Below are 25446 nucleotides of genomic sequence, written 5' to 3'. Positions count from 1 at the left end.
CGGAATAGACCTACCTATAGCATATGCATCAAGAAGTTTTAGTAAAGGAGAATGTAATAAACCTATAATCGTTAAGGAATTACTAGCGATTCATTGGGGAATTAATTATTTTAAATGTTATCTATATGGAGCACCAACATTCAAAGTATAAACAGACCATAAACCTTTGACACACCTATTTGCAATGAAAGAACCAACCTCAAAACTCACGAGGATCAGATTAGACCAAGAAGAATATGACTTCGAAATAGAGTATATAACAGGGAAAAGTAACTACGCAGACAGCCTTTCAAGAATAACATTGCATCAACTAAAGAACCTATACATAGACAACACCCATATACTAGCTATAACAAGAGCTCAAGCAAGAGAAAAGGAGAAGGAAGCAAGACAAACAAAGGCTGAAAGTGAACTCGCACTACAGCCAGAAGCCACCAAACAGACAGTAAGGAAGGTACTAAATAATTTAGAGGCGCATAGACTACCAATTTTGTCCTTTGGAGCAGAACTAATCTCACCAAGACTGAGCATTAGGGCCAAAAACAAAATAAAATGCAGCAAAAGCATAGCCACAGGATTGGATCATTTCGATTTAAACCAAGCGTTGGCACAGCTTGATAAGCTGGCGGTAGAGAATGCAGTACGTAAAGTAAAGATATACGTAAATGATATTATTTTTAAATTGTGCACAATTGATGAATTTATTAAAGAAGGAAATAAAAAATTGCAGAATATAGAAATATACATATGTGAAGTAACAGAAACAATAAAAGATGACAAAGAAAAACACAGATTAATAGAAGAATACCATAATCACCCGATGTTCGGAGGACACGTAGGGAATAATAGACTAATAAAGAAGCTAAAGGCAAGATTCCGATGGAAAAATTTGGAAAAAGACGTAAGAAAATACGTTAAACAATGCCACAAATGTCAAATTAACAAACCGAAAAGAACACATGTCGAAGAGTTCGTGATATCGGACACATCTTCCAAACCATGGGACGTAGTATACATAGATACAATAGGTCCATTCACTAGAAGTAATGAAGGTAATAGATACTGTATCACAATGTTGTGTGAACTGACAAAATACGCGGTCAGCATACCAGTGTGCAATAAAGAAGCAGAGACAATAGCAAGAGGAATCTTTGATCATTTCATACCAACATACGGACTCATGAAGCAAATAAGAACAGACCAAGGCACAGAGTATAAGAACGAAGTAATGCAGGAATTAACAAAGCTATTAAAAATAGAGCACAACTTTTCAACGGCATACCACCCACAGTCCATTGGAAGTTGCGAAAAACTACACAGAACGTTGAACGAGTACGTAAGAGCATTCATAGACGAAGACAGAGAAAATTGGGATGTGTGTTGCAGAATGTTCACATACTACTACAATACAACCCCTAACGCGTATCATGGATACACACCGTTCGAACTGCTATATGGCAGGAAGGTTAACCTACCGGAAGACCTTACACAGGAGATTCAACCATGTTACAATATAGATGCCTACTACAATGAGTTACGATACAAACTACAAAGCGCACACGAGAGAGCCAGAACCTTCTTATTAAAACACAAAAAAGAGCGGCAAGAAAAGAATAAGCTCAAAGCAACACCTCAAAACTTTAAAATAGGAGGCCTAGTCCTGGTAAAAAGGGAAGAGAATGGTAAGTTTGATAGTCTTTATGTAGGTCCTTTCACAATAACAGAAGTAAATAACGTTAATTGTAAAATCAGAATAGAAAACAATAAAATCAAGGAAATACATAAGAATAGATTATAATATGCTTACAATCCGAAAACACAGTGAGTGTCAAGTGTGATGAAACAATGTTGTTAAACGAACATTTTTATTTTTATTTATGTATTTACGTAGTTTTAGGAAGTTTGTATATAAAATAAATTTTTTGTATTGATTACAACACAGTATGGGTTGGTAGCACTACTTGCAAAATTTTCTGCCCGTAGTCAGAAAATTCTTAGGAGGGAAAGGTGTACAAGAATTCATCTGTACTCATTAGATATCTTTTAAAAACACCCTTTAATTATCTACGCTAATTTCTTTCGGTTATTTAAATGTCATCATAAACAATTCCAACCTTCTTTCGTTACATAAACATTGTTGACCTAGATCGTGAGGTGTAATTATACATACAGCCACTATAAACACTTTTCAGGGTCGACGCTGACTTTGCACTTTTAAATATATTTATACAACCAAAACATAATAAGGGAATCCTCATTACACATTCCACATTCGTCATTCTATTTTATTAGATGTAAGATTATTCACATTAAAAGATAGTGTCATCTACACTCCGCGAGACGACGTTACGTAGGTTGCTACCAGCTTGTACTCATGCGAGTATAATAAAACAACTTCAACAGTGAAACGACTATTAATCATTCCACCCCTCGGATAAGGGTTAACCACCCTTACCGGGAGAAGATAGCCCTAGTAATCCTGGACTATTATAAGCTCATTTGAAAGGTTCTTCAATTCTCTATTCAGTATTATAAACATTTACATAATTATTTATATAGGGTGTCCTACTTCTTTTTGTGTCAAATAATTTAATTTAATAAAAATTTTTTGGACACCCTGTATAAATAATTATATACCTAAATGTTTATATTACTGAATAGAAAATTTAATAACCTTTTAAACGAGCTAGCACACGACCCCTATTGGATGACGTCACTAGTATAACATATATGCCACAATATCATAACTTAAAAATAAAAATCGACCTGTTTCGGGATTTTTTCTTAAAGCCGCCAGTTTACGAAATAACGAATTTATTCCTTTCATTTGCACCATACTGTATACACATGCAACGGTAGAAAATAGTGTCGCGCACGCTTGATTAGCAATTAAAAACAGAAAAGGAATTTTGAATATGGTATTGCAAAAAACTCTTCGGGATTTCAGAAATCGATGTTTAAAGAATATCTACCTACATTCAAATTTTCAGTTTTTCACATAGTTTTTCAAGGTTAAAAATGGCCGATTTCGCAATTTTTCAATTTTTAATCGATTATATGTCAAAAACTATCATTTTTAGAGAAAAATCACTAAAGACTTTTTCTGTTTGGAATGATCCAAAAAACCTAAAAAAACTTTTTCCATGCAAAAAAAAATAATTTTAGGAAAAAAACAAAAAAAAACGTTTAAAAAATTTTTGACCACCTTTTGGTCCTGGCAACATGCAAATTTGTTAAAAGGAGTCCTTTTTGAGTTAGATTGTGCAAAAAATCCGAATCAAAATATTTTTCCTAGCGGATGCGCAGTGGCTTTCTGGACTATTTAACGTCCTGAACAAACTAGTATGGGAATTCCCTTATGGAGATACCGATAAGGGGCGATGATCTCTACACATGTGTTTCGCAGACGAAACTCAAGAGGAAGATATCAGCTACGTGGTAAGAAAACTAAATGGGGAATACAGAAAAGTGAGTCTAGAAATAAATATGAAGGAAACGGAATATTTAGTCAAATTAGCAATATCGGAAGATGTCAAAAATACACGTCAAAAAAGTAGAAGAACACGTATAAATAATACGAAGAAATTTAAATATCTGTGTTTTATACATAGACATATTAACCATAGACCAGGCTAGGTATATGCCGCTTAATGCTTCGGGATGTAAACCCAATATCAAGTACAGTGGTCTAGCTATCTTTATCGTACGAGTGTGATCGTATCTACCAAGAGGTGGCAGTTATAAAACGACACAGACACAGAGTTACAGCGGCAGCGGCCGTTATATTATGCTAGAGAGAAAGCTAAGCGCCGGTAGAGAGATATAGATAAATTTTTCAATTTTTAATCGCTTATATGTCAAAAACTATTAACTTTAGAGAAAAGTCACTAAATACCTTTTCTGTTTGGAATGATCCAAAAAACCTAAAAAAACTTTGTTCCATACAAGAAAAATAATTTTAAGAAAAAAACAAAAAAAAAACTTTAAAAAAATTTTTGACCCATTTTTGGTCCTGGCAACATGCAAATTTGTTAAAAGAGGTTCTTTTTGAGTAAGATTGTGCAAAAAATCCGAATCGGAATATTTTTCCTAGCGGATGCGCAGTGGCTTTCTGGACTAAAGGGATATTAGCAGCAATAAAAAATTTATTTTTTTTTAATTCATACCATTTTTATGTCTTACCGTTGCTGAGTTTCCTGATCCTGAGTGTTTGCAGACGAAAAAATTAATCGTTTGATTGTACAAATATTTCCTAAAATAATGCCAATCCATACACCTCCTAAACACCAATATACGCAATACGAGGCACAATTTTTTAGGTAATTACAATTAATTGTATTGTTCTGTGGCATTTGAATACGCGTCGTATTCTCTTCCAAGAATTGCACTACAATATTATTTTCCTCTTGTGTTGGAAAAACACGGCTTGTATTATCTTCCACGGCTTGAAATACGGCGTTTTTATAATATGTTTGTTCATCATTCTCTCTACTATCTTGTGGGTACAAACAAAAGGCAAGTAATAAGGCCGGACTTAAATATTTCTGCCATTTACTTTCACTGCAGTTCCAAGGGTTATTGTTTATTATTATATAAAAATCATTGCTCATGTTAAGTTTCTGAATAAATTCTGGTTCTAAGTTTGTCATTTTGTTGTCTGAGATGTTAAGAACTAGTGAATTAAATGAGTTTAAATTAAAATTATATATAGACTCTAACTTATTATATGAAAGATCTAATGAAGTTAAGTTGCCTATACTTGATAATGCCTTAAAATTAAAACTGTCTATACAATTATGCGACAAATTCAAAACTTGTAAGTTATCTAGGCTATGAAAAGTTCTTTCTTTTATATATTTAAGTTTAGTGTGTGTTATAGAGAGGGTTTGTACGTATTGGTACTTCTGAAACATTGCTGAGTTCAAACCGCTAATTGAAGAATTGGTTATTGACAAATCAACTATGTCTTGTGATGCAATGGTAACAATCATATTCGAATAAAAATCAGTTTCTTCCATGCCTGCACAGAAAATTTTCGAATCGTTTATGCTACATATTGAAGATTTCGAAAGCCTAAAACAAAAAAAAACGAACTAATTAGATATCGTACGTCCTTCCATAGTTTGTAGTGTTCAATAAGTATTTTGATATACTCGTATGTACATATTGTTATAATATACAAATACATTATGTAGAATGGTATATGTATAGTGTGTTAAAGCCAAATGAAATACATTAATTATTTCATGAATGAGCGATTTTGGAAATAAATCCCAAAACAGGTTGGATTTTTATTTTTAAATTATGATTTTTTGGCATATAAATGGCCAGTGGCAAATGGCAAATGGCCAATGTAACAATAAGAAAACTTCTGTTGGAGTGAAAGTAAAGAGAAAAGATAGACTCCAACAGAAGTAAGGAAAAGAAATAAATACTAAGTGTATCAAAATGAAGGGCTTCTACGTTGAGAAGCCTATGTAATGAAATTACTACTTTTGATTTCATCCATCTGAGCGTGATGACGTAATCGATGATTTTTTTAAAATGGGAATAGTGGTACTTTAAATGGCATTACACTATTTCATATACAGTTTGAAGTACGATCTGAAACACCAAGAGGTGATGGTGAGTGGATTTCTCAATATATGTAGTTTGAGCATTCATCCATCTGGTCGTGAGGACGTAATCGATGATTTTATAAAATGGGAATAGGAGTCGTGTGCTAGCTGATTTGAAGGCTATTTAATTATCCATTAAATAATAGAAATATTAACATAATTATTTAAACAGGGTGTCGAAACAATTTTTTTTACATTAAATTAATTGATACAAAAAGAAAAGTGTATGTAATTTATCTAATTCAAAATACATTTTACTGCTCTCAGAAAACAGAAAAAATGTTTATTTTTATAACGTAATTAATCATTGCTTTCCGCTTATAGGCCTGGATCCCGCGTACCAAAAAAAAGTTGATTAATAGAAAGCTGAAAATTTGTTAATAGCTTAACGATGTCTAGTCGGACAAACCTTGATGTACGGAAACACTGGAACAGGGGAAGTTTTAATTGTGGAACAGTTTAAAAATTTGGAACGTCAGATTACGAAAACGTCTCATGTATTTTGTCGGACAGAACATCCAATTGATTTGTTACCCTTTCATTAAACTCTCATGCAAAAATCAGACTGCTATCACTAACTAACATGATTCCTGTCATTTGACATTTTCTTTGTGTTCCACTCATTAAAATTTCCAGTTGGTGATAAACACCAGTCTGATCTTTGCATGACAGTTTAATGAAATGGTAACAAATCAATTTTCGTAGTCTGACGTTCCAAATTTTTAACCTGTTCCACAATTAACACTTTCTCTGTTCCAGTGTTACCGTACATCAAGGTTTGTCCGACTTGATACGGTTAAGCTATTAACAAATTTTCAGCTTGCTATTAATCAACTTTTTTGGTACGCGGGATCCAGGTCTATTACATTCAATGTTCAAGCTGCCAACCACCTGCTTCTCTCTTGTCAGTTTAAAAATTTACTTTAAGCGAAAAACAATGTTTATTTGTCGCACTAACACTTTTTTTCTGTTTTCTGACAGCAGTAAAGTGTATTTTGAATGAAATACATTGCCTGATTTCTTCTTTTTGTTTGAATTAATTTAATTAAAAAAAAATATTTTTTCGTCTATTTTAAAATGTATAATATATGTCTGTATTGTCAATATGAACGAGTCAGATAAAATTAAATTATTAGAAGAATTTTTTTACCAAGCACCAAAACAAAATGTTTTTAATTTATTAATGTTTTGTATTTTGATAACGATTTTCGAAGTGGAAGTCCAAACGCAAAATAAATTAATTTCAAACGAAAATTGTGGCTTATTTCCCAAATAAAAAAGTAAATAAGTACCTATATAATATACAGTATGGACCAGTATGGTGCAAATGAAAGGAATAAATTCGGTATTTCGTAAACCGGTGACTAAGAAAACATTCTGAAACTTTATTATTTTTTACTTATGAGTTTTTGGCATATATATCATACTAGTCTAGTATAAACTCTAAGAGACGCCATCCATCTGGGCGTGATGACGTAATCGATAATTTTTTTAAATGAGAATAGGGGTCCTATGCTAGCTCATTTGAAAGATTATTCAATTCTCTACTCAGTAATATAAATGTTAATATAATTATTAATAGAGGGTGGCCAAAAACATTATTTTAATTAAATTAGTTGACACAAAAAAATATTTTTTGTAATTTATTTAATTCAAAATCTATTCTACTGCCGTCAGAAGACAAAAAAATGTTTATTTAACGAATAAACATTGCTTTTCGCTTAAATTCAATGTACAAGCTTCACCCACCTACCTCTTGGCAGATTGAACATTAAATTTAGGCGAACAGCAATGTTTATGTGTCAAACAAACTTTTTTTTCTGTTTTCTGATAGCAATAAAATGTATTTTGAATTAAAGAAATTAAAAAAATCACTTTTTTTGTCAATTAAATGGAGTCCAAGTTGAAAAAGTTCATAAAATGACATATTATTTAGGAACTGTCATAACGGACCAACTAGATCCAGGCATGAATGTAAGGGTGAAAGCAGGGTAGCGTGCTGCTACAACTGCTTTAACAGCGGTCACATGGCGGTGCAGTGTAGCAGCATTGCCTACTGCCTGACGTGTAAAGAAGAAGGGCACCGCATTGATCGAATGATATGCCCAGCCTATAGGGCGTGCGTATATGGCAGAGCGGAGAAAGGGAGCCCTCTAAGAAATTCGTAGAAAAAAGAAAAAAAATTCGAAAAGGTGGCACAGGAGACCATCTCTCGCAGGGTTTCGTTTGAAACATCTACGAGAAAAAATAGACTTGATGCATTGTTATTTATTTATATTATTATTAAATTTATATTTATTTATTTTTATTTAACGAAAAATTTTATTTATAAAAACCCTATCTATTTTATGTATATTTATACAAATTTTATTTATTTACTCTATTTATCTATTTTATCTACACTTATTTATTTATTTATTTTAGTTCTTAGGTATTTTCATTTATTGACGAGACGGGAATCCGACTCAGTAACGACCTCAGGGAACTGAACCAAAATGGACCTCAAGGATCAACCTGGTGTACGGATATTGCAGGTGAACGTGGGCAGAGCGCGCCGTGCGCACGGCCTTGTCCACGCAAAAGCCTGCAAGTTAGAAACAGACCTGCTCATCGTCCCAGAACCAAACAAGAAGATTACCTCAGGCGGTGGTTGGGTCCAGGATGACGGAGAAAATGTGGCGATGCTCATTAAAAACGGGGATGTGGGGGTGCGGAGCATCGTCAGGGGGGAAACCATATCCTCATTAGGTTGAGGGATTTCTGCCTCCTGGCATGTTACATATCTCCCAACATCCCTATGTTGAGATACAAATCCATTGTAGATGAAATAATGAACGCCGCCACGAATGAAAAAGAAATTCTGATCGCCGGGGACATAAATGCGAAATCAAGGTTATGGGGTTCCCCCATAAACGACAAAAAGGGGGAACTGTGGAATTAATGGATAGCCCAGGCTGGCCTCCAAGTATTAAACAATGATAAACCAACCTTCGTGAGGGGGGCCAGCCAAACACACATTGATGTCACGTTCGCGAGTAAGGGATTATCCAGAAGAGTACACGAGTGGGATGTCCTCGACGATCAATTATTCACCTACCAGCGTTACATAAAATATGAAATAAAGGTAAAAGGGGGAGTAAGGCGGTCGATAGGTCACACGGAAATCTATTTCAACAAAAGTACCTATCGGAGGTCAGAAAGATCAATGAGGAAGAGATTTCTGACCTTGGCCAATTGAGAAGAGCACTAGAAAATGCTGCAAAGTTGGCCACCGTGAAGAGAAAGGAAAATCCCCCTACTGGTGGACGGATGAGATAGAAGGTCTACGGGAAAGATGCCTCAGAGCTCGTAGGAATTACACGAGAAGCCAGGGCAACCTCGAGCTGAATGAAATATACAAAGATCTAAACAGAACCCTAAATAAAAAAATAAGACAGGAAAAAAAAGAGAAGTGGCAGACCCTTATAAAAGCATTGGAAGACGATATATGGGGCGACGCATATAAAATTACCATGAAGACGTTGAAGGATCATGGCCCCATATAAACTTGACGAAGACCAGCGGATGGAATCAGCTGAACTCCTCTTCCCCACCAAGCAAACCCAGAATTTTATAAAAATATTTCCAACAATGGTAGAGGAGTTTACAGAAGAGGAAATACGAACCGCTGGTCAGGAAATGAAGACGGGGAAGCTCCCGGCCCCGACGGGCTGCCACCAGAGGCAATTAAGATAGTAGCAACTGAGAAACCAGACTTGATCAGAAGAATATATAACGACCTACTGCAGAAACAAGAGTTTCCCAGGGACTTGAAGGAGGCGAACCTAGTTCTTCTCCTGAAGCCTGGGAAACCCCCCGATTCAGCATCTTCTTATCGGCCAATTTGCCTCCTGGACTGCCTTGGTAAGTTCTATGAGGGACTTATCAGGAAGAGGCTGGAAGGCATGTTGGAAGATGAGAGAGTGTTATCAAATCAACAGTATGGGTTTTGTAAAGGTAGATCGACAGTCGACGCCGCGACCTGGATAAGGGACGCGGCAAAAACAAGCAAGAGGAGATGGGTGGTCCTTGTTCTGTTGGACATAAAAAATGCTTTTAACTCAGCAAACTGGGGCCTTATAGTAGACAGAATCGTCGAATGGGCCCCAGAATATGTGTCCAACATAATAAAGGACTACTTATCTGACAGAACCGTATGCATATCGAAAAAAAAAAGAAGAAAGAGATGACCGCGGGAGTATCCCAGGGGTCAGTCCTGGGACCCTTACTATGGAATATATTATATAATGGGGTACTAGAAGTTAACAAGGAGAGAGGAGTAAGAGCGATTGCATACGCGGACGATCTAGCTTTACTAATCGAAGACGACACGAATGGGGGAATAATAGAAAAAGTTAATAGAGCAATACGAAAGACCGCGGCTTGGATAGAAAGAAACGACCTAAAGTTAGCAGTAGAGAAGACGGAAGCCATAATCTTGAGGGGGCCGAGAAAAAGAAATGATATTAGATTTGAATACAAAGGCTCCGCAATAAGACCCCAGAAGACAGTGAAATATTTAGGTATAATATTCGACGACAGGATTGCATTCGGACAACACGTACAGGAGGCATGACGGAAGGAGAAAAAAGGACCTTCACACTAAATAAGCTGATGCCCCAAATATAGGGGGTCCAGGATCCCAGAAAAGAACGGTGATGCCACAATCAATCCTATCTATAGTTTTATACGGGGCCCCTGTGTGGCACGAGGTCCTATGAATGAGCAAGTACAAAGACATGCTTCTTAGGGCCCAGAGAAAACCTCTGATCAGGGTGTGCAGCGCGTACAGAACCGTATCAAACATTGCCTTACAGGTGGTGGCTGGTGCTGTACCGGTGCACATCCTGGCCGGAGAAAGAGTCCGAATGTACCAAAGGGGCAAGGAGGCAATTGGTTCAGGACCACAGGAAAGGACGAGAAGTCTACAGATGTGGCAGAGGGAATGGGCAGCCGAAGTCGAGAAGGCAGCCTGGACGAGATCCCTGATTCCGGATGTGGTGAGATGGTACGATTGCCGGCATCGGCGCGTCAACTATTACTTCACACAATTCTTGACGGGGCATGGATCGTTTAGGAAATTTACCTATCGTATAGGGAAGACCGGGGACGATCTATGTCCAGACTGTGGAGTGGTGGATGACGCGTAGCATGTTGTGTTTGAGTGCCCTGCATATCACGCGGGGCGCACCGAGCTGCAGCTGGGTCTGGAATCCCCTCTAGGTGAGCCTCATGAGCTAATCGATAAAGCTATCGATAGCAAGAGAGACTTCGATCTGATCATTGCTTTTGTCACCAAGACAATCAAGCATAAAGAGGAAAAAGAGAGGCGTCTGCAAGCGGGATGACAAATCGTCATTATTCATTTTTTTATTCACTTTTTAACGTGTTTGTATCATGCAAGGCAGTCAGCGGGGGAGGACCCTTTACATCCAATTTACACTGACTGCATTTATTTTATTTTATTTATTATGTTTTATCGATCTATTTATTTATTTATCAATTTTATTTATATAACATTTTACCGTTTTTATTCTAATCTTATTTAACTGTTGTTCATGTCTCGGGCATTCAGTAGGGGACTTTTACCTTCTACTCAGGCTGAGTGCCTCTTGTGTTTATCGTTTTGTTTCTGTTTTGATGTATGTTTTCCTTGTTATACCCTTGTCCGTCCTGGGGCAGCTCACGGGGAGGACCTTTTACATCCAACATACGCCAACTGCCTCCTTGTTTTAAGTCTGAGATTTTTAATGCATGTGTGTATTGAATGAATGAATTGATGAAAGTAAGAATGTTTGGCGTTGCTCGTAATTACCAACTGGTTCTGTTTTACTAGTTCCATCGTGGGGGGGGCATCCCGATCGCCCCACCCGCGTGAGGTTTGCGCTGGACGGTTGCTTCACCGGCCGGTCTGGCGTGAGGCTCTTGCGGGGGGAGGCTAGGAGGCCGCCAAACTCATGGAATGCACGCGAAGAGTGCCGGAGGGGAGTTAAGAGTAAGGCCGGCGGGTCAGATATGCACGCTAAGTGCGGTTCCAGACCCGTCGGCTGGAGAAAGAGGGGGTGAGTTTAGTCGGTAGGCGGCCTTGGCCCGCGGTGAAGCGTGCCGGACTGAATCCGACACACCTGGGACACCTTCCGAGACGGTCTTTTGAAGATTCTCACCTCCCAAAAAAAAAAAGATCCAGGCATAGAAATAAAACGCAGAATACCAATGACTAGAGCTGGGGAAATATGCAAAATGCATATTAAGTGCATATTTGCATATTTTGGAAAAATTTTATAAGTGCATATGCATTTATTAAAATTGCATATTTTCAGACTCAAACAGAAAAATTTTTAGAGAGAAATTCTCAGAAGTGTCAGGTCTAACCAATAAATCTAAAAATTATCGTGGAACCACTTTCTCGCAACATCCTTAATCTCTGTCTTTTACAATTTATAAGACAAGGAAACGACGAATAAAGGAGACCAAGGGGACTCTACAATATGCGGTCACATTTTGTTAGTAAAAAAAATTAGTTAAAATTTAAAAATATTTTTTTCAAATTTATTACTTGTTTAGCCCACGCTTTAAATAGAGTAGCAGAAACTGTAAGGACAGAATTTCCAATGGTCAATACCCTTGTAATATTAAATATAAAAAAATATTTTTAAAAGACCTTATGCGAATACAGGTTTATAAGGATCGTTTACCTAACGTGACTTTAGTACTTGAACCTGTAATAACCAGATGGGGAACATGGTTTAATTCTGTAAATTTCATAACCGATAATTATGAGGGAATTCTAGACGGCATTTGTAGTTTAGATGTAGATACCTCAGGCACTATAAAAAATGTGTGGATATTTTAAAAAAACCGTTATTAAAAAGTAATTTGACTATTTGACACATATCCAAACCAATTTTGTAAATATTGCTGATAGTACGTTCTTTAAAGGTAAAATATTATACAAAACCTCTAAATTTTAAAGAACCGCTTAGATTGACGTAAAATTTGGCATACACATAGCTCACAAGTCAAAGGAAAAAAGTGATACCGTACCGATATGTCCTTTTGCCCTAGGGGTAAGTTTCACCCCCTTTTGGGGGTGAAAAATATATATATTCGAAATAAGTCCGGAAATGGATAAAATGACTAATTCTAAGCAACTTTTGTTCTATAAAGTTTTTTCACCAAGTTTAAAGTTTTCAAGTTAATACTTTTCGAGTTATTTGCGAGTGAATATGTTAAATTTCTACAAAATAACCACGTTTTCAGAAGGTTTTTCGCAAATAACTCAAAAAGTAAGTATTTGGTCGAAAAAAAAATATAGCACGTAAAAGAGTGAAAAACATGGTGTATATAGTAGGTCAATACACCTAGTAGAAGCAGAGTTATAGCTAATGAAAAATAAGTTCATATTCGTCAAATTCCAAATCGAATATTTTAACGTGCCATAACCAAAAAACAAAGCACTTTTTGGGAAAACTCATTTTAACTTTTTTAAAGTGTTTAAAAAATATTTATTTTTGTTTTTTAAAAAAATTTTTAGCATCAAAAGTAAACAAGTTACGCTCAGAATAAAGTTGGTCGCTTTTTCTTGGTAAGAAATCGGGAAAATCACTCCCTAATTAGCATTTCAAATGAATTTAATTGTTACCACTTCACAAGTTTTTTGCTCGCGTATGTATTGATCATATGATCTCTAAGTTCCATCGGTTCAAAGTCCTTATTTTTCAAAGAGCTGTAGTTAAAAGGGTTTGAACGAGTCACTTATCACGAGTGTATGCAAATTTAAAAACACCGAATCTTAACTAATTTTTGTCATACAGAAAACAAAAAATACAAAATATTCAGAAAAGTAAAGCCGACTTTTTTTACTGTTTAAGATTTTTGGTATATTTAACAATTTTTAAGTTATTTAAAAAAAATTGTTTCAAAATTAAAATTTTTTAAAAATTTTATTTTAAAACAAATTTTTTTTAAAAATAAGCACTTTGAATCGATAAAACTTACAGATCACATAAACACAACATAAGTAAAGTAACTTGTGAAGCGGTAATGATTAATTTCATTTAAGTTGCTAATTGGGGGGTGATCTTCCTGATTTTGTTTGCCAAAACAAAAGGGACCAACTTTATTTTGAGTGTATTTTGCTTACATTTGATGTTAGAATTTTTTTTATCAAAGCAGAAATAAAGCTTTTTTAAACACTTTAAAAAGTTTAATGTGCTTTCCCCAAGAGTGCTTCATTATTTGGAAATTTCACATTCAATTATTCTATTTGGAATTTTTCGAATATGAACCTATTTTTCATTAGCTATAACTCTGCTTTTGCTAGGTATAGAGACCTAATATACACGTTTTTTTTTTTCATTTTTTTATAGGCTATAGTTTTGTTAAGAATAATTTTTTCGACAAAATGCTTACGTTTTGAGTTATTTGCGAATAACCGTCTAAAAATATGGTTATTTTGTTGAAAAATGAACATATTCACTTGCAAATAACTCGAAAAGTATTGATTTGGTGAAAAAATTCTATAAAACAAAAGTTGCTTAAAATTAGTTAGTGTATCCGTTTCGGGACTTATCATGGACATATATTTTTTCACCCCGGAGATGGGGTGAAACTCACCCCCAGGACAAAAGCACACATCGGCACCATATCACTTTCTTTCTTAGACATGTTAGCTATGCGTATGCCAAATTGCATGTCAATACAAGCGGTTCTTTAAATTTTACAGCAAAAACAGTGAAAGAATGTACTATGAACCAATTATTAAATTAAAAAAGCGAAACATTTCATTAGACCAAAGTAATGAAATTATCAATTAAATAAAAAAAATTAAACACCTTGGGGAAACCAACAAAGTGTACCTATCAAAAATTCTGCACGGTGTTAAAGACAAATGAGAGATGTCAAAAAATAATTCAAATAAATAATATTATTAAGATGGGGAAATGTGAAGATAATTTAATTTTATAGGTAGAACTCTCAATTGTACAATATTTTAAGTTTGCTCCTTTAACTTCATGTGAAGTAGAAATTTTTTTAATGTGAAATTTTCCGTGTATAAACAATTATTATTAGATAGACGATTCAGTTTTTTCTGTAGAAAACTTAGGAAAAAAATTTAATAATGTATAGTTTTAATTGTAATGTTAATATAATAAAGAAAGATGATGATAAATATAAAGAATAAATAAATATAATGATGTAGGTAATGAAAATTGCAATAAATATTTTTTTATTTAGCTTAAATGTCTCGACATCTAAAGCCATTAGCATAAAATAAATAATTAAATACCAAAACAAGGATTACTGCTTTTTATATTTATATGCATTAAATTCATAAAAGCACATTTTAGTGCATATTTCAACTGTTTTTTGTGCATATTCGCATGCCTATTTTAGGATTTTTAAGTGCATATTTCCCGAGCTCTAGCAATGACTAACACAACTTTTATGAAAATGAAGTCATTTTTTGCAATGAACATCTCTGTTTACGATTATGAAAAAGAATAGTTTTAAGTGTTATGTTTGGTCTGTACTTTTGTATGATGCAGAAGTGTGAACAGTAAAAGTATCAACCATGAGCAGCATTGTAGCATTGGAAATGTGTATTAATTGACGGATGCTGAAGGTACCTTGACAGCAAGAAAAACTAATGAGGAAGTACTAAGTAGTGTCGACAAAGATAGAGAACTGCTAAAGACTGTTAACCAGTTGTTTATTGTTTGTTAACAATAAATTTATTGCAAATTTTTACAACATTAATAACGTATTTACTATACCTACTCAACGTTATAATGAGAGCTAAAATGAAAGTAAATTACTACTGAATTGTTACAGACTGTGTTTTTTAGAGACTAATTGTTTACAGACTCAACATTAAAAATAATAATGTTGAGTAATTTATTTATAAAGTCGTAAAAATGTGATCAATGTGTTTACTATAACTGTTTCAGACCTTAGCAAAATATAATGAAATATGGAATGGATAACACAATATCTACTTACCCACAGCAAAAGACAACAAAAAATACAATTATTGGAAATTTCATCATAAGTGAAATCGTGAAAAAACCATCGATATGAAGCAAAACGTTTACACATAGGTACACTAACAAATAAAATGTTTTGTGAGGTCGTAAAAATCTATCTAATACTAGTATCCTTTTCTTATCTATGTTTACTTTTAAAATATCGAAGATGTCGATTTTATGAGGTGTATGACGAAAAGGTGATTAAGTTTTATACATTACTTTACACCTGTCTAACCATTTCGCCTTTATGAATAATTATTTTTAATAACTGTCAGATCCTGTCACTTTTTTGCTATGTTGATGGTGATTACTTCTTATAGACCAGTGATTAAAATACTCATTGGTTGATTAACCTACACTGTATGTAGTTCAAAAAGCCACTGCGCATCCGCTAGGCAAAATATTCCGATTCGGATTTTTTGCATAATTTTACTCAAAAAGTTTACTTTTTTTTACTTTTCTTTACTTTTAACAAATTTTCATGTTGCCAGGACCAAAAGTGGGTCAAAAATTTTTTAAACGTTTTTGTTTTGATTTTTTTCTAAAATAATTTTTTTTGCATGGAACAAAGTTTTTTGCGTATTTCAGGATCATTCCAAACAGAAAAGGTATTTAGTAACATTTCTCTAAAATTGATAGTTTTTGACATATTATAAGCGATTAAAAATTGAAAAATTGCGATATCGGCCATTTTTAACCCTCAAAAACTATGTGAAAAACTGAAAATTTTAATGTTGCCAAGGTAGGTATATTATTATTTAAACATCGATTGATGAAATCCCAAAGAGATTTTTGCAATACAATATTCAAAACTCCTTTGTTTTTTCATTGCTAATCAAGCGTGCGCGACACTATTTTCCACCTCAAATGAAAGGAATAAATTCGTTATTTCGTAAACCGGCGCCTTTAAGGAAAAATTCCAAAACAGGTCAATTTTTATTTTTAAGTTATGATATTGTGGCATATGTGGTATACTAGTGACGTCATCCATCTGGGCGTGATGATGTAATAGATGATTTTTTTAAATGAGAATAGGGGTCGTGTGCTGGCTCATTTGAAAGGTTCTTCAATTCTCTATTCAGTAATATAAACATTTATACAATTATTTATACAGGGTCTTTCTACTTCTTTTTTTGTCAAATAATTTAATTTAATAAAAGTTTTTGGACACCCTTTATAAATATTTATGTAAATTGTTACATTACTGAATAGAGAATGAAAGAACCTTTCAAATGAGCTACCACACGACCCCTATTCATATTTCAAAAAATCATCGATTACGTCATCACGCCCAGACGGATGACGTCACTAGTATAAACTATATGCCACAATATCATAACTTGAAAATAAAAATCGACCTGTTTTGGGATTTTTCCTTAAAGTCGCCAATTTACGAAATAACGAATTTATTCCTTTCATTTGCACCATACTGTCGGTGGAAAATAGTGTCGCGCACGCTTGATTAGCAATTATAGGCTATTGATTATGTACTATAGAAAGGAACTACAACGTTAACGGGGTTTTATTATTTCATATGGTCAATGAATCTCTATATATGAAAAAACCGCGGAGTGCTACCATTTAAAGGGGTGCGTTTTTGAGAAATAAGTGAATTAGTCCCTGGGCACAGGTTACATTAGGGTGAGTTCTATGCACTTTTGGTACAAACATATCTACATAAAAATTGTTCCTGGTTAAATTTCCTATCTAAATATAACTTTTTAAAGTCAAAGATACTTTTTTTTACAAAAATATATTCAAAAGAAAAAGGACATGAAAACCCAAAAGAAAGAAATTTTGTTTTTTGTCCCATATCCCTTGTCCACAGGGATATAGGTATAGACATTGCTTCAAAGAAAAAAAACTTACATATTTTCTCTCTAAAATGATGTTTAGTAGAGGTCATTAGGATGTACAGTTTTCGAAATATGATTTTTTTAAATTCGCCACTCACAGCAATTTTGGGCAATTTTCCTTGTTATTTCGCAAATATTGTTCTGTAACTTTTTTCTACGTAACTTTAGGCATATGCAATGGTACATGTAAGAGGAATAGAAACAAATTACCTTTAAAATGTTCTACTGTATAATGTTGTACGACTTTTTACGTTTTAAAGAGGTTATCTTTTTCAAGATTTTATACTTTTAACGAGTTTTTATATTTTTTACGATTATTTTTTAAATTTCCCATTATAACTTTTTTTTCTACATTTAGGTATATATTATATAATAAAAAAGAAAGCTTATTCTGTTAACTTTAAAATGATGTATTATAAAAAATTCTATGATTATTTTTGAATAAGATATGCTTTTTCAAAATGTAATACGTACTTGCAACGATTTTTGATTTTAGGATTATTTTTTAAATTTCTCAATATTTTTTTTATGTGATTGTGTTTTATGATAGAATCTTATTTTTCATAGGTAATACTTTGGATGCACTTGATTCGGCCGGGCGAACTTCAAAATATGGATTAATTCCGATATTTACTGTCAAAGTTCATGCACCACAAGCTTTGCTTGAAAAAATAGCATGTAAATGTACCAAAGGATGTACAAAAAACTGCTGTTGTAGGAAGATAGGAATTAGTTGTTCAATATTCTGCAAAGGGCGCATGTGCAAATGTGCATGGGTACTAATTATTGTGGGAACTCTAAGATATCTGAGGTGTCAGAGGAAGATATTGAAGTTAATGCTAACGAAGAGATGGACTTTGATTTTGAAAGTTTTTTTAACGTTTCAACGTTTAAATAATTTTAACTACAGTGATGTTTTCTAAGACTAATGTTTATGTAATTTTTGTAAAAGAAATAACTTTAAATAATACAGGTAAAAATATCAAAGAATCACTCGGTTTCCATTATTTAAATATAGACGATACACCATTTTAAAGAACAGAAAGTAAGCCCTCTTTATTGAGCAATATATAGCATATTCATGTACAAGAAAAAAAAAGTTATAATGAGAAATTTAAAAAATAATCCTAAAATCAAAGATCCTACTTCTTACATTTTGAAAAATAATATCTTATTTAAAAGTTATCCTAGAATTTTTTTGTAATACACCATTTTAAAGTAAACAAAATAAGCTTTTTTATTATATAATATAATAAAATCCTAAATGTAGAAGAAAAAAAGTTGTAATGAGAAATTTCAGAAATAATCGTAAAAATGTAAAAAATAATATTTTTTATACTAGGTATTATATAATATATAATATATAATATAAAATATATAATATATAACATATAACATATAATATATAATATATAATATATAATATATATTATATAATAATATTATTTTATTTTTATATTATATTATAAAAAATCGTTAAAAGTATAAAATCTTGAAAAACCATAATTTCTTTAAAAAAAGTCGTACAACGTTATACAGTAGACCATTTTAAAGGTAATTGATTTCTATTCCTATTAAGTGTACCACTCCATATACCTAAAGTTACGTAGAAAAAAGTTACAGAACAATATTTGCGAAATAACAAGGGAAATTGCCCAAAATTGCTGTGAGTGGCGAATTTTGAAAAATCATATTTCGAAATCTGTACATCCTAATTACCTCTACTAAACAACATTTTAAAGAAGAAATATGTAGGTTTTTTTTTCTGTAAAACAATGTATATACCTATATCCTCGCGGACAAAAGTTATGGGGCAAAAAACAAAATTTCTTTCTTTTGGGTTTCTTTGTGCTTTTTCTTTTGAATATATTTTTGTAAAAAAAGTATCATTGACTTTAAAAAGTGATATTTAGATAGGAAATTTAACCAGGAACAATTTTTATGTAGATATGTTTGTACCAAAAGTGCATAGAACTCACCCTAATGTAACCTGTGCCCAGGGACTAATTCACCCATTTCTCAAAAACGCACCCCATTAAATGGTAGCACTCCGCGGTTTTTTCATATATAGATGTCCATTGACCATATGAAATAACAAAACCCCGTTAACGTTGTAGTTCCTTTTAGCTATCTTATTTTGAATATAATCAATAGCCTATTAAAAAACAAAGGAGTTTTGAATATTGCATTGCAAAAAACTCTTCCGGATTTCATCAATCGATGTTTAAAGAATATCTACCTACCTTGGCAACAGTGGCGTAGCTAGTCCCACAGGGGCCCCCTATCAAAGTTTGTCGCGGGGCCTCTTTCCACGACTGATAAGGAATAGTGCTAAAAAATGTTTAAAAAAAGCAGTAAAAATGCTTGTATAGAATAGAATAGAAATATATGTACTTAATTATCACTGAAAATTTTACAATTTTTTGAACAAAGTTTACAAAGTGTAGGAAAAAAGCAACAACAAATTATGGTAGGGGAGCCCAAGCGGGGATTTTTGCAGTCACTCGAGCGCGTCAGATTAGCATATGGTGAGAAACCTGGTACTCTGCAGATGCACCTCTACTATATATTGGCTCTTAACACAGGGGAGTTCGTTAAGGGGGGCCCGAAAAAAAAATCTACCCTTAAAAAAACTCGAAATTGTCAGATTAAGATAAGGTAGGTTAAGTACATGCAAAAGAGTGTATATTTCAAAAATCTGACGATTTGAGCCGGGCGTAAGGAAATGGGTGAGTCCCAAAATTTCACAAGAAAAAAGCGAATATTTCGCGAAATGAATGGCAGATCGAAAAACTAAAAAATGTATGCTCAATATTTTTTAAAAGTCTGTCCAACGATACCAAACACGACTTCTCACGGAGAGGGGTGGGGGGTAAATTGAATATTTTAAATACGAATCCCGCGATATTTCGCGAAATGAACATCAGATCGAAAAACTGTAAAATATACTTATTCAATATTTTTGAAAAATATGTCGAAAGGCACTAAACACGACCCCCCATGGATGTGGGGTGGGGGGTTACTTTAAAATCTTAAATAGGAACCCTCATTTTTTATTGCAGATTTGGATTTCTTACGTAAAAATAAGTAACTTTTATTCGAAACATTTTTTCGAATTATGGATAGATGTCGCAATAATCGGAAAAAACCATTGTTGGAAATGGAAAATTAAATTAAAAAATGGCAAGCGCCCACTAAAATGGAAAACTTTACTTAACTTTTTTTGGTTTTAGGACCTACTCTTTACAACCCAATAGGTCCCCAAAGCGCTCGAGTGACTGCACATTTAGCATACTTTGCTCCCCTACCATTAATACAGTTTACTGAAATTACATAAATCGTCAATATTACAAAATAAAAGATAATAAACTAAAACAAAAACAGTCTATTGCAAAATTTAAATAAATTGCAAATTGTATAATACAACCTTAGGAACTAATAAGTTCTCCGTATTACACCCAAATATAGATAAAAATACTTTAGTTACTTGTACATAAGGGTAACTGTACTTTCTTAGTTATTCATAGAAACTCTTCTACCGAATATTATGGTCTTTCAGATCGATAGACTCTTGTCATTTTACGGAACTTGGGGAAAGATGCTGCAGTATAACTCAGTGGGCGGGATCGGTAAATAGACATCAAGGGTCGAATTTCTGGTGGAGTAGTCATGATTAGGTCTTGCTGGAAGACATGCACTTAGGTGTTTACAAATTAAGGAAACAGTTTCAGAATATAGAAGGAAGTGTTAAAATTCCGTGATCTTTGAAATAGCTTCTGCAATGTGTTGTTGTATTGAGCTGCAATAAGGTATCCAAACAGATACCTTATTGCTCTTTTCTGTAATTTAAAAATAATATAGGATTCGGCATCTGTACTAGAACCCCAGAAAGGAAGACCATATCGAAGAAGAGACTCGAACAAAGAAAAATATGTTATTTTATAAGATACTAAATTGATTTCCTTCGAAACAGATATTACTGCATAGAAAGCTGAGGCTAGTTTCTTACTTAACAAACCGATAAGAAGGGACCATTTAGGTTTGCTGTCTAAAAAATACCAACAAATTTTACAGAATCAACGGTTCTAATCTGGCTAAAGAAGCAAGGGCTGAATAATGTTACTGTCTTATCCACCTTAAAAGAGAGTAAATTAGGGTCGGACCAGGTTTTTATTGTAAGTAGATCAGAAACTATAGTTGCATGAAGAGTTGCAATATTTGAGTTGCTCCAAGTGATACTCGTATCATCAGAAAAAGAAAAATGTTTCCATCGATTTTTAAATTAGTGTATTTATAAATATAACAAAAAGTAGAGAACCCAATACTGAACCCTGTGGTACCCCACATACAATGTATATGAGAATAAAGTCAGTATCATTTGCCCTAACCAGTTGTTACCTCGAAGAAGAAATACCTTAAATTCCGTAGAAATTTATATAAATAAATACAATATATAGATAAAGAATAGATTACAGCAAAATATACCCAAACAATACACACTGTTTCAAATATATTCAAAGGTATAGTGATTACAAAAATTGCAATTTGGCATTATACATTATACAGTGTCACACACACAGCTAATAGTGAATGAACAATGTACAATGAAAAGTAGCTTGAAAACAAAAAAGCTCTGTTATTATGTAATAACGGCGAGCGGCGGCCAATAGATATACTTATATACTATTGGGACCGTGCAAGTTCGGAAAAGCGACAACTGGTTTCTTCGCTCTGCACTTTTATTCGCACTTTTAATTATATTGGCCAATCATATGGTTCTGATTGCTGCATAATTGTCAAGGCCATAGTCCAAAAAAATAATAAGAAGGAAAAATAAGATTCAGGTTATGTTATTAAAACTTAAACAATTGTATGTAGTAAATAAAATTAGTTATTAAAATGCAGTAATGCAAGCAAAATACAATTAATTACATTTACCTTTATATACTAATTGCATATCATATCAATATTGTGGAGCAATATACATATAATTTTCCTTCTTTATTGATAGTAGATATGAAATATACGTCAATTTGACAATTTTAATTGACAATGAATTATTTAAGAAAGTTACAATATTTCTCCGCTATTCTCGCACGATCGTTTCTCGTATCGCCTCCAAGTACTTGCACACCGCGAATATACAAATTTTAATAAGATAGATAAAAAATCCATTACACGAAAATGTCGATATCCAAACAATACACACTTTTTCAAAGCGTTTGAAGTGTTTAAATTGTGTTCCATTTTTTTAACTGGAACTTTTGTTTCGACATGCCGCGCGGGGCCCCTGAATGTCTGGGGCCCCATATAATTGATACGGCTGATACGGCGGTAGCTACGCCTCTGCTTGGCAACATTCAAATTTTCAGTTTTTCACATAGTTTTTGAGCGTTAAAAATGGCCGATTTCGCACTTTTTCAATTTTTAGTCGCTTATATGTCAAGAACTATCAACTTTAGAGAAATGTCACTAAAGACCTTTTATGTTTGGAATGATCCAAAAAACCTAAAAAAACTTTGTTTCATGGAAAAAAAATATTTTAGGAAAAAACAAAAAAAAAACGTTTAAAAAAGTTTTCACCTACTTTTGGTCCTGGCAACATGCAAATTTGTTAAAAGGGATCCTTTTTGAGTAAGATTGTGCAAAAAATCTGAATCGGAATATTTTTCCTAGCGGATGCGCAGTCTCTTTCTGGACTAATGGAACTACCAACGAGGTGGAGGTTTATAGCGGAAGGTTATAGGTGTTTTTTGAAATATACAGTGATGAGCACGCTAATAACCGGCAGAATAACGCACAAGATGGAAAGCATAAAATACATTTTAAAATGAAAAGAGATGAAACTTGTAGAGGTGGAAATTATCGATATAAACGTATAAATAAACATTACATTACATAGTTTCCCCCCTTTTGACGTATCGGAAGAGTATGATAATTCTCACTGTGACAGAAGAATTTTATAAAATACTCCTTTCGCATACGTCTAAAGGTGGGAAACTATGCAATGTAATGTTAATTTATACGTTTATGTCGATAATTTCCACCTCTATAGGTTTCATCTCTTTATTTCACAATGTATTTCACATTTTTCAGTTTGTCGAAGTGATGTTCATTTTACGAAATATCGCGGGGTTCCTATTTAAAATTTTAAAGTTAAATTTTAAATTTTAAACCACCCCCTTCCTGTGGGGTGGTGTTTGGTGTCATTCGAAAGATTTAAAAAAATACTGAACAAGTATTTTTCAGTTTTTCGATCTGATGTTGACTTCGTGAATTGTTCGCTTGTTTTTGTGAAACTATGTGACACATCCATTTCCTTACGCCCTGCTCAAATTGTCAAATTTTTGGCTGTTCTTCATGTACTTAGCTTATTTTGTCTTAATTTGACGTTTTTGAGTTATTCTAAGGATATTTTTTTATGGACTGCTCCCAACGCACGCCCCTGTATTAAGAGCCCATATAGGGGTACATTTACAAAGTACAACGTTTATCCCCATCTCATTTTCTGACGTGCTCGTGTAACGCAAAAAATTCCCGTTTAGGTTTCCCTACCATTGTTTATTGTGGACATTTTTAAACAGGAATCCGCAAAGAAACCGAATCAGATTTTTTAAAAGGAAACGGGCTTACAACATTCAAGAAATGTGCAGTATGAGGAACTAAACTGCCTGTTTATGTTTCGCAACATATTGTATTAAACGCATTATTAAAAAAAAATGTGTATTTAATGAAATAGCACATATAGTCCAAACAAACTACAAAAATCTTGTATTAGAAGTGTCCAGAGAACTTAATCGATCGATCTTCTACCATCAAATTCGAATTACGCTAGCATCACGTTTAAGCATCACTCATACTCATACACTCCCCTGACATATTTTACAGGTTGGCAACAACAAGTGTTACTCATGCGGATCTACCATCCCCTTTACTGTATACATGGCACGTGAAGCGCATCATACTGTGAATAAATACCTAAATAGTAGTTGTCAATGTGGACTCTAGACTATAGACATATTACAAATGCTTATACTTGCTAATACTTGTCACTTTAACCACAAAGTGGTTTGATGATACGAGTATGCCAAATAATAATAAAATGGAATAATAACATTTTATCTGCTATTTTGTCGTATGGGGCGAATTAACACAACAATAATTATTAACATCTAGAAATGACATTCTAATATTTTAGATAAGATAAAAAAGAAAAATTAAGCCGGTAACAATAATGTAAAACTATAAATAGTGTAGGAAACAGAGGTTGAACCCACGGTTCTTAGACATTACTACGGTTGCCTAGATCGACTAACTAATGAACATAAAGGGTGCGATTACGTCACGTGAGTGTACTGTCATTTGAATAAGAGTATGATTTTTTTCGAATCCTGAGAAAACTAATAGTCGGAGAGATAGAAGCGGATTTTGTGCGTGATAAGTAATATGGAAAAACTATACGGGGATATGTTGAATTAGTTGTGTACATGACTTTCACCAACCGCCGGAAACCAGAGTTGGGGCCGAGGGTAGTTATAAGGGGTCAAAGTAGCGGATTTTATTATTTTTTTTATGACGCTTATGATCGAGATAGTGCACCAAAATTTGGGAATAAGTAGGTCATGACGTAACTAAGTAAAATCTCTAGTTGCGGAACGCTGCGTGGCCGACAAAGGGGTGGGGGTAGGGGTAAATATAAAAAATATAAAGGGTTTTTTGCGACGTTCGTGATTGAGATAGTGGACCAAAATTTGGTAATAAGTAGATCATAACATTACTAAGTAAAATCCCCAGAGCCGGAAACCAGAGTTGAGGATGAGGGTAGTTATAAGGGGTCAAAGTCGCCGTTTTTATTATTTTTTTTGTGACGCTCATGATCGAGAGAGTGCACCAAAATTTGGGAAT

At 33.7% G+C, this 25446-nt stretch overlaps 1 protein-coding gene across 2 annotated transcripts in view; it reads right to left on the bottom strand.

Annotated features, from left to right (window-relative positions):
* Positions 1–16056, bottom strand: part of LOC114330647 (leucine-rich repeat, immunoglobulin-like domain and transmembrane domain-containing protein 3) — a 51135-nt gene extending 35079 nt beyond the window's left edge. For both annotated transcript variants that reach the window (XR_007696201.1, XM_050642871.1), the window contains exons 1-2: positions 15660–16056; positions 4183–5073 (exon numbers count right to left, since the gene is read on the bottom strand). Coding sequence is in view for 1 of the 2 variants with exons in the window: in XM_050642871.1 (XP_050498828.1) it covers positions 4183–5073; positions 15660–15706 (938 nt within the window). In the remaining variant the exon portion in view is untranslated. The remainder of the gene's footprint in view (positions 1–4182; positions 5074–15659) is intronic.
* Between the last annotated feature and the right edge of the window lie 9390 nt (positions 16057–25446).

This window comes from Diabrotica virgifera, chromosome 2 (assembly GCF_917563875.1).
Source record: "Diabrotica virgifera virgifera chromosome 2, PGI_DIABVI_V3a".
Taxonomy (NCBI): Eukaryota; Metazoa; Arthropoda; class Insecta; order Coleoptera; family Chrysomelidae; genus Diabrotica; species Diabrotica virgifera.
Note: the sequence above shows the minus strand (reverse complement) of the source record. Positions and strands in the feature narration are given on the sequence as shown.